Source organism: Dipodomys merriami, unplaced genomic scaffold (assembly GCF_024711535.1).
Source record: "Dipodomys merriami isolate MVZ:Mamm:240054 unplaced genomic scaffold, mDipMer1.0.p SCAF_319, whole genome shotgun sequence".
Lineage (NCBI taxonomy): Eukaryota > Metazoa > Chordata > Mammalia > Rodentia > Heteromyidae > Dipodomys > Dipodomys merriami.
The window spans coordinates 839,976-855,346 of record NW_027204704.1 but is presented as its reverse complement, the minus strand read 5'-3'; the positions used below and the strand labels follow the sequence as shown (position 1 = coordinate 855,346).

General features: G+C 39.6%; 1 protein-coding gene across 1 annotated transcript; it reads left to right on the top strand.

Moving 5' to 3' along the window:
- The first annotated feature begins 5,303 nt into the window (after positions 1 to 5,303).
- Positions 5,304 to 14,515, top strand: LOC138841396 (zinc finger protein ZFP2-like). The gene is given in 4 exon segments (XM_070042065.1): positions 5,304 to 5,499; positions 12,114 to 12,203; positions 13,127 to 14,474; positions 14,476 to 14,515. Coding segments are annotated over 4 exon segments (1,674 nt in total).
- Positions 14,516 to 15,371: the final 856 nt, after the last annotated feature.

Sequence of the window (15,371 nt, the reverse complement as noted above, 5' to 3'; positions counted from 1 at the left end):
TCTCCCAATCCGTGGGCTTTCTATTGATCTTGCTAGCTATGTCATTTGCCCTGCAGAAGCTCTGCAACTTTATGCAATCCCATTTGTCCAACCTTTCTTTGATTTGTTGTGTTTCCGGGTCTCTATTCAGAAAATTTTGGCCTGAGCCAAGGAGACCTAGGGTTTCTCCTATTCCATCCTGTAATGTTTTCAGAATGTCTGCTTTGAGTTCAAGGTCTTTGATCCATTTGGAGTTGATTCTGGTGCAGGGTGATATATAAGGATCTAGCTTTAGTTTTCTACATGTAGTTAACCAATTTTGCCAGCACCATTTACTGAAGAGGCTATCTTTCTTCCATTCTATTCTTTTAGCTCCTTTATCGAAGATTAGATGGCTATAGGTCTGTAGGTTCATTTCTGGGTTTTCAATTCTATTCCATTGGTCCTGAGGTCTGTTCTTATGCCAATACCAAGCTTGTCTCTTAAGGGTTTGTTGTGATTGTTGATGATCCTTTCCCCACATCATGATTGGGAAGGATTGTGTGGGAAATTTTCATGCCTGATATTCAGTCCTCCAGTGTAAGGGTTTTCCATCCCTCTTTTAGTGGACCTGAGCTATTCCTCATGAAAATGGAGATCATGAGGTACATTTGGATGTATAGATGGCAACATTGGAGCACCTATAAAATATGAAGGAAAAAGTATTATTTCTTTCTGTAAAAGTTAAAAGTAAATTCCTGAGAGGCCAGGACATAAGGATCAGGTAAAAATGGGTGCTTCCTAAACTAGCTGTGTCCCATAGTTGTCATTGTTGTTCATTACATTTTTCAAACATTCATTTCTATGTATTATGTTTATTGTACTAGTATAAATATAATTTACTTCATACATTTTTTTGAATTGTTCATTGATCACAGATTTAAGTCTCATTATTATACAAATATTATATCCTCTACTTCATTGATCACAGTTATTGACTATTGCAGATCCTGAGGTAGAAGGTAAAAATATGTAAGGTATTCAGGGATAGATTATGGGTCTTACTTCCTTTGGAAGAAAAGGTGAAACAATGGAAAAAGATGGAGCTTATACATAACACTTGCAAATTTTCTTTGGCAAGAGATGTGGTGCATCTTTCTTGGGTTCTACTATGCCCAGTGATTCCCATGGTTGTGATGATCCATTGTCCTGGAGGGCCTGTGGATTTCACATCTTGTCCATGGTTCTGGTGGTAGGAGTCTCCCAGTATGTATGGCAGGTCTCAGAGGAGTGATGAGATCAGTGGTAGCTTGCTGACCCCGATGTTTGTCAGTTTGTGTGGACAAGCTCACCCTGACATCTTGAGCCTGGCTGCTGCCATGAGGCCTATTTGAACTAATGCCTCTCACCATCCCATACCTCTGTTTCAGAGACCTGTCCTGTTTCATGGTTTTGTATCATTTACTGTGCAAGCTTGTGTTATGCATCCATATAGGCTAGTAGTTGGGCTGGATATGTTTTTCAAGGGTAGGGTGGTGTTTCATGCCTCTCGCAAGAACAATTGTGTTCTCACTAACTGCATGAGTAATCCTAGCTTACTATGCAATCCCCTTAACTTACATTGCATGTTCAGTTGATAGAACCATGGTATAATAAGTTTGGGTTTCCGTTTGCTGTTGAGGTTCAGAGGACTCTTAGCCATTGCTGCAGATTTTGGGGAATATTGGTTGCCCTCATTATTGCTACCCTGACTCTTCTTGCTAGCACACCTGCTTCTCCTATGATCCTTGTAGAAACAATATATACAGCACAACATGTTAATACTTTAGTTTGAAATGTTTCTGGTATTTGGGATGCATATAGGAATAGATAAAATGATTGTGATATGTTTTATGATTTAGAAACAGCAATGATGTGTGTTGATAATCACATAGACCTGCTAAAGACCCAGTTAAAATGATGTGTCATGCTAATTGTCAGTACATCTGTGTTATCCCTGTTGAATATGATGGAAATATGATTTGGACCAATATCCAGTGACATATTTGAGGAATCTGGCCCTCTGATAATTTGAACTTAGACATTACGCAACTTCAGGGTCAGATATCTGGTATTGGTCACTCCACAACGCAGGCTTACCTGTATTAGTTCTCCATTACCTGCAGGGATTCACCTGGGGAAATAGCACTCTTTTTGTTATTTTGTAGGCATTTTCCTGTTTCTTGTTTTGGTATATCTTTTTTCTTCCATTCTGCTGCTTTTTCCAGGTTCAGGCTGATAGACACTTGCTCAATTTACAAAATGAAAAAGGGGGAAGTGGTGCAGAACCTGAGGTGCCAGGAGTTTGCAAGGGGTGACCAAAAGCTCCACAACCCCGGACTCCAGGCTTCAGTGCTAATATGTACTTCGCTTTTTGTTGGAGGGAGTGTTCCTTTTAGATTCTGGGCCTGGGGGCTTACCTCTAGGAGTTTGGTGGACAAAGGTTGAACTAGAATGAGGAAAGATGCATATGGTCTGCACTTGTTGGCACAGTGAGTCCTAGAACAATGTGATGCAAGCACTGGACAGATCTAGAAAGTGTCTATAGCTAAGTAATTGCTGAAATAAAGAGAGATTCATCATTGGCCTTGTCTCTGTCTCTTCCATTATCATCCCATTGCCCTTCCAGAGCACTGTTTGTGTTGTGGCTGTCCTGCAACAGTTACCACTTGCTTACCTAACATGCATGAAGCCCTGGTTCAAGTCCTCAGTACCACATACATAGAAAAAACTGAATGTGGAATTGTTGCTCCAGTACTAGGGTTCTAATGTGGAGCAAAAGTTTTGGGACAGTGTCCACACACTGAGTTCAAGCCCCAAGGCTGGGACATAAAAGAAAAGAAATGCAAGCTGGGTGCTGGTACCTCATGTCTTTAATCCTAGCTATTCAAAAGACTGAAACCTGAGGATCGCAGTCCAAAGTCAGCCTGGGCAGCATTGTCTGTGAGACACTTATCTCCAATAAAAACCAGAAAACCAGAATTGGTGCTTTAGCTCACAATGTAAAGCACTTGACTTGAGCTGAAGGGCTGAGGGGTGGTTCCTAGGCTCACAGTTCAAGTGACATGACCAAAAACCAAACCAAACAAAACAAAAGGATAAAAGAATAAAGAAATTCAGCACAAATGTAGGCTTGAACAATGAAAACTATATTTCAGGGATGGGACGGTGGTTCAGTGGTAGAGCACTTGCCTTGCATGCATGAGGTCCTGGGTTTGATTCTTCAGCACCACATAAACTAAAATAAGAAAGCCGGAAGAGGTGCTGTGGCACAAGTGGTGGAGCGCCAGTCTTGAGCTGAAGAGCTGAGGGACAGAGTCCAGGTCCAGAGTTCAGGCCCCATGACTGAACCCCCTCCCCCCCAAAAAGAAAAAGAAAAGTAAACTACATTTCACAGGTACTCTTGGGAGCACCCCAGTTTTTACCTGATCCTTATCTCTTTGTATCTCAGGAATTAAGTTTTAGGGAGGATTTTTTTTTTTTTTGGTCTTGGGGCTAGAACTCTGGGCCTGAGCACTTGTCCCTCAGCTCTTCAGCTCAAGGTGAGCGTTCTACCACTTGAGCCCAGCCCCATTTCCCAGGAATTTAGTTTTAAAGAATGAAATTATTTTTTCTTTATATTGTTAGAGGTGCTTTTAAGTTGAAGTCTATACATTCAAATATGCTCTTTGATTCCCATTTTCATGAGGAATAGTTCTGGTCCACACTAGAGACATGGAGAACCCATACATTGGAGAACTAAAATCAAACGTGAAAGTTTCCAATCCAGTCTTTCCCAATTATTTTTTATGGAAGGGATTACAAAAAAATCACAATAAACATGTAAGAGACAAGTGTAGGTTCTCTGATAAGAGAGAGGGAGACTGTTGCAGACCCTGGGGTGCCTGCCAGGAGCAGACAAAATGTGAGCAAAGGCTTCAGGGCCATTGGCTCCCACCCTCAGGACTGCAAGTCCTTGCCCTTTCTTGGTTTGAGGAAGTGTGTGTTCTAGATTTTGGCCTGGGGCTTTAACTGACAGGAGGCTTGGGTGGAAAAGATGTATTGTAATAAAATGAGGAAAGATGTGTGCTGTTTGCACCTTTGGGCACAGTGGGTCTAGACCAATATTACACAAGCATTTGAGAAATATAGCAGAATTGTGCCATCAGCCATCTCTCTGTCTCCTTAATTATCATCCCATTGGCTCTCAGAGCCTTGCTTGTGCTCTGATGGGATTGTGGCAGGAGACAAAGATTTACTGCATACTTTAATGGTTAAGGTCTGAGAAGACAAGTCTGAGGTCCCCTAGATATGTAGTCTAAAGCTACTGAGAGGAACTGTTAGGATCAGAGAAGAGGTAAGAATTCTAAAGACATTTTCACATGCAAAATGGAAAGACAAAAGCAGACTGATTTGCAAATGATTAAGCTTCACATCAACATAGCCTAGCCTAAACTTCACTCTTCTATCTCTCCTGCATTCATCCTGACCTCCATAACCACTATTTCTTTGAAGGGAAATGGAGGTAATGTGCCTGGTTCATAAGAATCCCTGTTTGGGAAATTTTCACTAATTACCTGAAGAAATTATTAAAGGAAATGCAAATAGAGCATAGCAAATGCTCACAGACAGTGCCCAAGCTGTGAGTTCAAGCTACAGGATCAACAACAAAACAAAACATAAAATCCTTAAATGAAATACAAAATTCAGAAAAAAACAAAAACTCATTAGATTTAATAGATAGCATTGGGGAGTTTCTGGAAAATTAATTGTTAGCTTTTGTGAAATCCAAATCACCAGAAATATTATGCTGCATATTTACATAACAATCTCACTATTTTATGCCAGTGTAAACATTACAGCAATGGGAAATGACCCAGGTATAAGCTTAGTGGTTGTGAATACCTTTGTAAAGTAAGAGGAGATGTATTAAAAAAATTTAAGACAAAACAGAGATATAATTTACATTCAGCAGAAGGCAGGCATTGAATAAACCCAAAGGTATAAGCAACGCCGTCTCATAACCTCAATTTCATTATAAGAACTAAGAATCAAAAAGCCAATGTAGCCAATTCTCCCCATATATATCCATTTTCTGGTTGGTCTTATGTATTTCAAGAGGAAACAGTGGTTTTCAAGAAACAACTTAACTTCCACAGCAGGGAGAGAAAAGTCCCAATGCACACAAGCACACTTGTTCCCAGGTATGTAGGAGGGTGGCACAGAGCTTTGTGGGAATTGTAGTCTCCATGGAAGATATTTTCTTTGAAAGTCCTGGGTTGTTTTTTTTTTGGAGGGTGGAGGTGGGGCAGAAGATGCTTTTGCGCATGCGTCTCCCCGCCCACCACTGGCGTTTTAAGTCTGCGTCTTCCGGATTCTTTTCCTTTGCCTTGCCCCTGGAAGTGCGCAGACATACAGTTTTGCCTTCCATAGGTGTTAGCCAGGAGCCCTGCGCCCAGCTCTGTGCAGTGGAGCTTGGGAGCTGTAACTTGAAGGAATATCAGGCTTTGGAACTGATGTCAGGTAGGAATTGTGTGATTGCTGCAGGAGTCTCCCCTCCACGGGTTTCTGTTTGTTTGGTGGGGGGTGAACTCTGGGCCTGCAAGCAGCATTCCTGAGCTCCTCAGCTCAGAGGGAGAGCTTTATACTTGAGCCAAAGCGCCTACTTCCCTCTCCATACTTTTCTCCAGTATGGAGTTGATAATTTGCTTGAGGTTCAAATGTTTGAGAGCAAGCTGGGTGATTGTCCAGACCAGGAGAGCCCAAGAATTGTGCATTTGTACTCCAAGACCGAGGGATTCTTCTATTAACTCATGTGACTTTATTTGCTTTGCCCAGGTATAAGAGGAGTACAGGAAGAATTCTAGTGAAATTGTGAGGTGTGTGCCTGCCTTGAGTCCTCTTACATTGAAGTTGTATTTGGGGCTTCTGTGATTTTTCTCCTAGAGATATTTTAATCTGTTTGACTTGAGTTTTTAATCTCCTGGCTTGAATTCACAAGCGTTTGTATTCGACTCTGTTTCTAGAGACAGTTGTACACTGGATATTGGAGTAGTGAGTGCTGGTCCTGTACTTTTAGGAATGAAGCCTAGCAATGTTTGAAGCAGAGTACCCTATGAATAGGAATCTCCATCCTAAATGGACAGACCTTGTCAATTCTGAGAAGCCCTAAAGGAAAGAAGCAGAAAAGCACTGGAAGGGGAAGATGTTGCTAGCTTCCTTTGCCTTATGCAAAAATTGTTGCTACTTCTCTGAGCACCAGATTCACATGGTACTCTTTCCTACACCACTCTCAATCACTTTGTGTTGTTGCAAGAGTAAACTAATTTCTAGGTGGCGTGATGAGGAATAAGCTAGAGCATAGTTATGAGAGGGTACCTGAGGCTGTGGTTTGGGATGGTGGGGTAATTGTTATGACTGAAAGTATCTATTCTTGTAGTAATTCCTAATCCTGTTTTTGCTAATTTATTCATCTTGTTAACACTGTTATTTTTAGTATGTAATCATGCAAACTTACATTAATTGTGCCATCTATTGATTTGCTAATGCTAGCTCTAATCAGTTGGTTGTGCCTGGTAGTACAGAAAGTGTTGGTCTGGGACATGTGGCCTAAAAAGAAAATTCACAGAAGAAAATTTGAGGTAATATGTCTTACTCAATATTGTATGCTTTGTAGTTGTTACTTATCTTTAGGTGTGTCACGCCTATATTGATTATTTTGTGTTGTATCTTTAGGATGGCTAAGGTTCTTCGCATGACTGTTTAGGGAAATGAACGTTAGGGACTTCTCAAACCTCGATTACCTCATCTTTACTCATGGCCCTTTGGACAAAGCATTTTAAATGGCAAATTGTTAATCATTGCATATGTGTACAATGGTTAGAGTGAAATGTGCCATTTGACACCCATTATTGTAATAGTATAACATAAGAAATATATTCTTTTTTTTTTTTTTTTGTCAGTCATGGGGCTTGAACTCTAGTCCTGGGCGCTGTCCCTCAGCTCTTCAGCTCAAGGCGAGCGCTCTACCACTTGAGCTACAGCGGTTTTCTGGTGGTTTATTGGAGATAGGAGTCTGATGGTCTCTCCTGCCCTGGCTGGCTTTGAACCGGGATCCTCAGATCTCAGTCTCCTGAGTAGCTAGGATTACAGGCGTGAGCCACCAGCGCCCGGTAGAAATATATTCTATATACATTTTTCTATCTAACTTTGGGTGAAAATTACTGAGTTACATCTTACATGCTTTCCATGGTGTTTAAATATTTGAATGAATGAGGTAGAACACAAAATCCAATGGATTCCTAGGAAACTTTTGCATTAAAAAAGCAGTTCATGGGCTGGAAAGTTGGCTTAGTGGTAGAGTACTTGCCTTGCATGCATGAGGCCCTGGGCTCGATTCCTCAGCACCACACAATCAGAAAAGGCTGGAAGTGTGCTGTGGCTCAAGTGGTAGAGCACTAGCCTTGAGCTGAAGAGCTGAGGGACAGCACCCAGGCCCAGAGTTCAGGCACCAGGACTGGCAAAAAAAAAAAAAAAAAAAAAAAGGAAAAAAAAGCAGTTCATACATCCTGAAGTATATTCAGTAATAAGGAATGACTTTTAGTGGAAATATATGTTTTTGCTCTCAATTATTCAATAATTTCAGTGGGAACTTTCATTTTTTCCAATTTAGTGTGTACATAAATATATAAATTAGTAGGTTTAATAATATCTATCTATCAGGAAATGGGCTGGATTTGTGTTTATTAGACACTTTAATACTCTGCCTAAGACATTAAAAATTCTTCGCTTATAAGAAGGCTTTACGTTTTCACAATAAAAAATAAATAAAAATTTAAAAAAGAAGGATTTACGGTTTTCCAGTCCATGTATCATGTTTTCCACAGGAAATTCTGGGCCCAAAATCTCACAGATTCATTTCTGAATGCATCATTTCCCTTAAATCCCAGCCATGCTTCCAGAATCTTCTGCTCATTGTCAGCAGCAAGACAGAATGAATGGATCTCTGGTGAGTTAATTTTTTTTTATTTTTCATTTGTTTTCCATTCCACTATATCACTCTAACGATGTCCAAGAATTAAAAACAATACCAACCACACAGATTCAGCCTCAGGAACATATTCAAAAATCGGATAAAGAAGGCTTGTAAATTAGCAGATAAAGATTGCTTGTAGGTTTAGCAGATTGAATGGTTATATTCTAAGTTGAATTCAGATTGGTTTCAGAATGTCTAGGTTTCAACTTGCATAAAATGTAGTCACATCTGTTATGTGATGTAATGACACCAAGCAGGTTACTTCTCATGGAAGGTGAAGGATAGATTGCCACCTGATCACTTCCTCATGAGTAACATTAAACTATCTCAATAAAATTTTCCTGGAATTGCTGAAATAGTGTGGCCATGCACACCTTCGTTTTTCTATATGTACTTAAATTACTCTCCATATATACTTCTTGCACTGCTTCATGGTCTTGGTCTTACTAGAAACTTAGCCTATATTTGTTGCTAAGCTTTATGGTCTTTCTACACATTCCTGTTTGTTTTCTAAAGCATTCTCACAAGATTTCTTTCCTCTATTTTCTCTCTCCATTTTTGATTTTCTACTCACTAATGTTGGTTATTTTTCTTACTCTCTCTTTGTATCTATCTTTTATCATTTTTTTCTTTTTTCAATCCCTCTTTCCTCCATATGTGTCTCAGTTGTTTCTTTTCTTCTAATGATCTATCTGGAAGTAGATTTTCTTAGTGATCAGCTTTATGTTGCTGACATGGCTCTTAGGATTGACATTTTTCTTACCCATAATATAGGAAAATTGTTGCCTAGAGAGTTCTACAGGATTCCAGAAACAAAGAAAATTAGAGAAACACAAAAACATAAACAGATGGATTTAGGGGAAACCAGGGTTTCGAAGGCGCTTTGGCACTTTGTCCCTGGGTGCCAGCAAGCTAGCATAGTTCCTTGAGTTCACACAGGGAAGATTACCATTCATAACATACAAAATTGAAGTATCTATATTAATAGTACAATCAGAGCCACAACAGGTTGTGAGGAAAACATGTTTCCTTATTCTCCTGAGACAGAAGACTGGCTTCAAGAGAAAATGCAGATATGGAGTTCACCTTACCTAGCCTTCAAGGTCAACAGCAGCTCAGTTTCAGATGCTATCTTTCCAACAGTATGGAAAAGGCCTGTACTCCAGTCTCTTAACCCTCTCCAGAATTCTCTTTTAACCCTTCTGCCGCCAACTCTCAGTTCTCTCAGCGGTGTCAGGCTGGAATTCCAACCTCTCAAACCTTTTCCCCTTCAGCTCAACTTCAGAGTTCCCTACAGAAAAGTACTTCCTTCTACCAATTGATACACTACAAGAAAATCTGTTTTCTCCAGATTTTTTGTTGGTCTAACTTCATTTGATGTGCTATTCAGTTTTGTTTTTCTTTCCCACTACTGTTGAATATTTTAATTCACTGCCAGTATAAGATTGGAACTAGTGTTGAAAAAAAATAATACAGTGACGAGATGTTCTCTATTAGAAATATCACTTGTCACAACATCTCACAGATGTTTGCTAACTAATTGATTTTGATCTCTGAGGTATTTTGCTATTAACTAACACAAGTGAAAATATAACCTTAGAGATCTACTGGAGAAAGGACTCAGGAATATGTAACACATTTGAGCATTTGGTCGTATTTATCATTTTTGTCATCTTGAGTGTTCCTTGAGCCTCTCTATATTTGCCTTCACCTTCGGTGAAGGGCTATTAAAATGAAAACCTTGTAAGGAACATTTTTTTCCCTCCACCTTTATTTTGTATTGTAGAATGTAGGCAAAGTTTACAAAATTTCATGGTAGCAGTTCTTTTTTACATGGGAAGGAAATATCAGGGTATCTATGACCATATTTCAATATTTAGCATTTAAACCAAACATGTTAAACCACGGATATTTTTATGTGGAAACTCAATTAAATCTTATAAGGGCCTAATCAATCATTAGTTACTTTCTGGAGTACTGATACTATTTTTTTTTTAATATTCATGTGGACACTGCTTTTCATAGATCTAGCAATGTTCTATGTTCTGTATTCCATGTGATATCCTGAATGTGTGCTGCTTACTTTTGAGAGTACTTGTTAATAGAAGGTCTAAATAGGATTTATGGTGAAGCAGTATGTGTCAAACAGGAAAAATATTGGTTTAATTCATTTTTACCCTGGTATGTACTGAAATTTTATCAAAAATGATAATATAATTTTTCAGACACCTCCTTAGACTTAATGTTATCATGCCAGATTATTGTCTCCTTAGAGTTTTGATCTTGTCTCTATTGCTAGCAGCAGAAATGTGCTTGCATGCATTATGGAAACTGTAATTTTTTATTGGTCTTGGGGCTTGAATTCTGGGTCTGGTTGTTTTCCCTCAGCTCTTCAGGTTAAGGTGAGTGCTACCACTTGAGTGACAGTGCTACTTTCATTTTCTGGTGGTTTATTGGAGATAAGTGTCTCATGGACTTTCCTGCCTGGGCTGGCCTTCAACCTTGATCCTCAGACCTCAGCCTCCTGAATAGCTAGGATTACAGGCATAAGCCACCAGCGCCCTGCAAATCTGTGTATTTTAATGACAGGGTTTATTTATTGTCAAATATTTCTAGTTTGGTATTTAATTTTCCCAGTGAATAGTTAACAAAGCTAGCTGCAAACATTGTATGTAAGACAAAAGCATACATGCAGCATAATGAAATTCCAGGTTGGAATTCTTATAACCCAGGTCTAATTTCTTGATGGAAATGTGCCATTACAGAAGCTGATGTCATTTGATGATGTGGCTGTGTACTTCACCTGGAAGGAGTGGCAGGATCTGGATCCTGGTCAGAGGACCCTTCATAGAGATGTAATGCTGGAAACCTATAGCAACCTCATGTCCTTGGGTGAGCAAAGGTTATTTTCACTTGGAAGATCAAGTGCTTTTATTTTAGTAGACATTAGACTATTTATGTTCTTTAGGGAGAAGCTTCCAGTCTATTCCCATGTAAAAAACTGCTAGTATATAAGCCAGTCGAATTTGAGTCTGATAGCTTGGTGTTGTTTGTCTTTCACACTAGTGCTTGAGCCACAATTCTATTTTCACTTTTGTTTTGGGGTATATTCTGAGTTTCTGTGCCCAGGTTGGTTTCAAGCCTGCCTCTTCTGATCTTACCTCCTAACTGTAGGATTACAGGTGTAAGTAAGCATTTGGACCATTACAATTTCTAAAAAAAAAAAAAAAAAAAAGATTAGAGGCCATGGGAAGTGTTATTTTTTTCTAAGGGAAACTTCAACTTCATTATATGTAACACAAGAGTTAATTTTATTCTCGTTCTTTAAGAAGGCAAATCAAATCAATAGTTGGACAGAAGTTCTAAGCTATGATCCACTAATAGGAGACTGACTTCCCAGACTTGGGTAATTATTATAGGTGGATCTACAGTCTAGAATAGAACATACAATACTACTGACAGTATGCTCTGGAAATCAATAAGTAAAAGTGTGTATTTGTAAGCCAAACATGCTACAGGGTTTAGTGCTTCAGGCTACCAATCCTAGATACTCTGGAGGCTGACATCTGAAGGTTTCAATTTGAAACCAGCAGCTGTAGAAAAATGACCATGAGACTCTTATCTCCAATAAACCATTCAAAAACTAGAAATGTAGCCACGACTCAAACTAGTAGAATGCTAGATTTTAGCAAAAGAGCTGAGTTCAAGCCACACAGTTGGCAAAATAAACCCAAAGCTGGATGCTACTCCACCATGGAGCTGTTAAGAATTGAGAAACCATGGGCTGGGAAGGTGGCTCAGTGGCAGAGGAATTGCCTTCCATGCATGAGGCCCTGTGTTGGATTCCTCAGCACCACATAAGCAGAAAAAATAAAAAGCCGGAATTGGCTATGTGGCTCATGTGATACAGTGCTAGCCTTGAGCTGAAGATCTGCCCGACAGTGCCCAGAACCAGAGTTTAGGCCCCAGAACTGGACCCCCAACCCCCAAAAAACAATTGAGTAACCAGATTTAGGAGCAACCTTGTGAACAGGATGTCTGTGACCTTACGTTAATGATGACCCAGCAAGAGCAATAATTCTCCAGTATTTCTTAATCATAGGACACTGTGTTCCTAAACCTAAATTGATTGTGATGCTGGAACAAGGTGCAGATCCATGGAGAAGAGAAGCCTCAGACAAGAATTTTACAGGTGAGTTAAAGCATCTTGAATGGTGATGATGGGTCCAGAGCCCAGTTGGTCTGTTTATCTTGAGCTGTACAGAGCGATAGTATTCCTAGTGCCCCTGAGTCATGTGTGGCAGAGAACTATGTGATCCTTTGTCTCAAGGAATTGTCAATCCAGAATTCACATGGAGGCAAACTGGCTTTGGTTTGCCAATGTATTTAATGTTAGCAATTCTTTGTCTGTAGAGAAGTCATTCTTTTTTTTTTTTTTTTGTCGGTCGTGGGACTTGAACTCTGGGCCTGGGTGCTGTCCCTCAGCTCTTCAGCTCAAGGCGAGCGCTCTACCACTTGAACCACAGTGCCACTTCCGGTTTTCTGGTGGTTTATTGTAGATAGGAGTCTCACGGTCTCTCCTGCCCGGGCTGGCTTTGAACCGCGATCCTCAGATCTCAGCCTCCTGAGTAGGTAGGATTACAGGCGTGAGCCACCACTGCCCGGCAGAAGTCATTCTTAAAGAGAAAAAGACAATAAGAAATGTACAAAAGGAGATCTCATTTTCTTTTAAACTAGTATTATGCAGGTAGGAGGAAAATAGGAGAATGGTAGTGCTGCTATTCTCTCATCAGGACAATAGCTTATGAGTTGTGATGGGCATAGAGTGAGATTCAGAATGGAAGCATTAAGAGTATGTTGATGAATAATTTCAGTAAATATTTCCTAGAAACAAATAGAAAAATCTGAAATACACAAAAACATTATTTTCCATTTTAAAATGTCAGTACTACATTCATAGTTAGTATGTTGCAGAAAAAAGTTTATATTCTGCATAAAACAATGGTTTGATATTTGAAAATCTTGTAACACTTAAAATGTGAGAAAATACCATTACAGTAAGGAATTTATGGATCTCATTTATGTTTTTGTCTATTTTTCTGTTATGCATTTTAGATGTCCCACAAATGGAGGATGTGATTAGCACCTGTCAGGAGAGTCACAATAAGTATCTCTCTGAAGTAGCAGTCATGAATAGTAACCCAGAGGAGGAAAAAGTGAGACTTATAAGAAGTTTTAATTTGAGCTCAAAACAGAAGTCAGAACTGATTAAGAATAATGGGAACTCCTTAGGGATGAGGACAGAAAAGGTAACTGGGTATCAGAACATAGGTGTTTTCAGTGAACCTGGTAAGATGTGTGCTGTACATAGTCCCCAGGTGTCTTCTGTAGTTGAAGAATATAAACAATGTAAAAGGTCTTTCATTGAGAAGAAACACCCTATTGTCCCTCAGAGAACACACACAGGAGAGAAACCATATGAAAGTAAAATGTGTGGAAAGATTTTCACCAGTAAGGCAGATCTTACTGTCCATCAGAGAACACACACAAAAGAGAAACCTTTTGAATGTAACATTTGTGGCAAGTCTTTCACCTGCAAGGCATATCTTACTGACCACCAGAGAACACACACAGGAGAGAAACCTTATGAATGTAACATGTGTGGAAAGTCTTTCACCAAGAAGTCAGACCTTACTGTACACCAGAGAACACACACAGGAGAGAAACCTTATGAATGTAATATGTGTGGAAAGTCTTTCACCAAGAAGTCACCTCTCACTGTCCATCAGAGAATACACACAGGAAAGAAACCTTATGAATGTAACATGTGTGGAATGTCTTTTACCCAGAAGTCACACCTCACTGTCCACCAGAGAATACACACAGGAAAGCAACCTTATGAATGTAACATGTGTGGAAAGTCTTTCACCCAGAAGACAACTCTCACTGTCCACCAGAGAAGACACACAGGCGAGAAACCTTATGAATGTAACATGTGTGAAAAGTCTTTCACCAAGAAGTCAAACCTTACTGACCACCAGAGAACACACACAGGAGAGAAACCTTATGAATGTAATATGTGTGGAAAGTCTTTCACAAATAAGTCACCCCTTACTGTTCACCAGAGAACACACATAGGAAACAAATCTTATGAATGTAATGTGTGTGGAAAGTCTTTCACCCAGAAGCTGCACTTTACTGTCCACCAGGGAACACACACAGGAGATAAACCTTATGAATGTAACATGTGTGGAAAGTCTTTCACCAATAAGTCAAACCTTACTGTCCACCAGAGAACACATGCAGGAAAGAAACCTTATGAATGTAACGTGTGTGGAAAGTCTTTCACCCAGAAGCTAAACTTTACTGTCCATGAGAGAACACACACAGGAGAGAAACCTTATGAATGCAACGTGTGTGGAAAGTCTTTCACCAAGAAGTCATACCTTACTGCCCATCAGAAAACACACAGGAAAGAAACCTTATGAATGTCATATGTGTTGAAAGTATTTCAGCCAAGATGTATACGTTACTGTCAACCAGAGAGCACACACAGGAGAGAAATTTTATGAATGTAAGCTATGTGGAAAGTCTTTCACCCAGAACATACAACTTTCTGTCCATCAGAAAAAAACCCACCAGAGAGAAATGTTATGTATGTAGCAGGCATGGAAATTCTTTCACCTGGAAGGCACAACTTAACATCCATCACAGAACACAAGAAGAGAAACCTTATGAATGCAACCAGTGTGGAAAGACCTGGAGGTCACAGCTTAACACACATAAGTTGATTCACCCAAATGAAATAACTTAGGATTTTACCAAATGGGAAAGTCTTTGACTTGTAAGACACAGCTCAGGGTTCATCATAAAACACACAAAACACAGAGACACACAGACACACAGACACACACACACCCTCACAAACAAAGAGGAGAGAAATCGTATGTAGGAAAAATAAATGGAAAGGTTTTCAAGAAAAAGTCCTAACTCAGTTTGCATCAGAGAACAGACACAGGCGAGAATATACAAATGTAACAATTGTGGAAAGTCCTTTACCAAGTATTCATGGATCCAAGTTCGTAGGACACACACAGCGGAGTAATCTTAAAAATATTACAAATGTGAATAAGGGAAACCATGGTACCTATTATTTGCAATATCTAGTATATGTATGAGTCAAGCAGAAAAGGTCAGATAATGTGCTGTTAGGAAAATGAACCCTTAGCTATGTATTTAAATGTTTTCTTTTTTTTTTTTTTCGGTGGTGGGGCTTGAACTCTGGGCTTGGGCGTTGTCCCTCAGCTCTTCAGCTCAAGGCGAGCGCTCTACCACTTGAATCACAGTGCCACTTCCGGTT